General features: G+C 39.6%; 1 protein-coding gene across 1 annotated transcript in view; it reads left to right on the forward strand.

Moving 5' to 3' along the window:
- Positions 1 to 456: 456 nt before the first annotated feature.
- LOC108767623 (putative uncharacterized protein FLJ37770) overlaps positions 457 to 980 on the forward strand; it is a 1,405-nt gene continuing 881 nt past the window's right edge. The window contains exon 1 of the mRNA XM_018517594.1: positions 457 to 973. Coding sequence (XP_018373096.1) covers positions 457 to 973 — 517 coding nt within the window. The remainder of the gene's footprint in view (positions 974 to 980) is intronic.

The following is a 980-nucleotide window of genomic DNA, read 5'->3' on the forward strand; positions in this document are numbered from 1 at the left end:
TTATCAAACTATCATTTCTGACGTAAAATTTCCCGCTCTTTCCGAATCCGGTGTCAAAAATAGGGGTTCTCATTTAAAAAATTATGTTGACCTTCAAATAACCTTAAAAATTAACCTTAAGGTCAAAACCAATAATGCAGAAAGATGACCCCAATTGTCTTGAACAACTTTTGTTTAAACAATTTTTTGTATAGCGCTTACTTTTGGAGATATTTGGGTGGATCGATTAAAATGGCCCACCCTGTATATACGAGGTCTGTCCGGAAAGTATCGGGCCTACCTTTATATTTCCGCGCCATAGTGTTCGAGCGACCTCTGCGGGGCATGAACGTCAACAGTAAAGCCTCACGAACCTATCGGTTGCTTGCTGATATCTGCCGGACGTATAATTCATGTGCAGCGTGTCTTTGTTTACAAAGCTGTTTTTGAGTTCCGCGGATTTTGTGATTGTTAAAAATGACTGAAAAACAAGATCAACGAATTTGCATCAAATTTTGTTTTCAACTCGGAAAAACGAGTTCGGAAACTATTCAGATGATGCAGAAGGCCTTTGGGAATGAGTGTATGAGCAAAACACGAATAAAAGAGTGGTATAATCGTTTCAAAGGAGGCCGCACTTCTGTTGATAGTGAATCTCGTTCTGGCCGACCTTCGACGACAAAAACATTGGATAATATTGAGCGGGTGCGACTTGCGATCGAACAAGATCGTCGTATGACTGTGCGGGAACTAGAAGAAGAACTTGGAATACCAAAAACTATAATTTGGGAAATTTTAACCTCAAATTTACAAATGACACGCGTGTGTGCGAAGTTCATTCCGAAATTGCTCAGAGCAGAGCAAAAAAAGCTTCGCTTAGAAATCGCTCAGGACAACTTAGAAATGGTCAATAACGATGATACTGTACTTAAAAAGGTTATTACTGGTGATGAATCATGGGTTTACGGTTACGAACTAAACAACAATCTTCACAGTGGAAG

The sequence above is a fragment of the Trachymyrmex cornetzi genome, unplaced genomic scaffold (genome assembly GCF_001594075.2).
Source record: "Trachymyrmex cornetzi isolate Tcor2-1 unplaced genomic scaffold, Tcor1.1 scaffold70, whole genome shotgun sequence".
NCBI classification, from domain to species: Eukaryota; Metazoa; Arthropoda; class Insecta; order Hymenoptera; family Formicidae; genus Trachymyrmex; species Trachymyrmex cornetzi.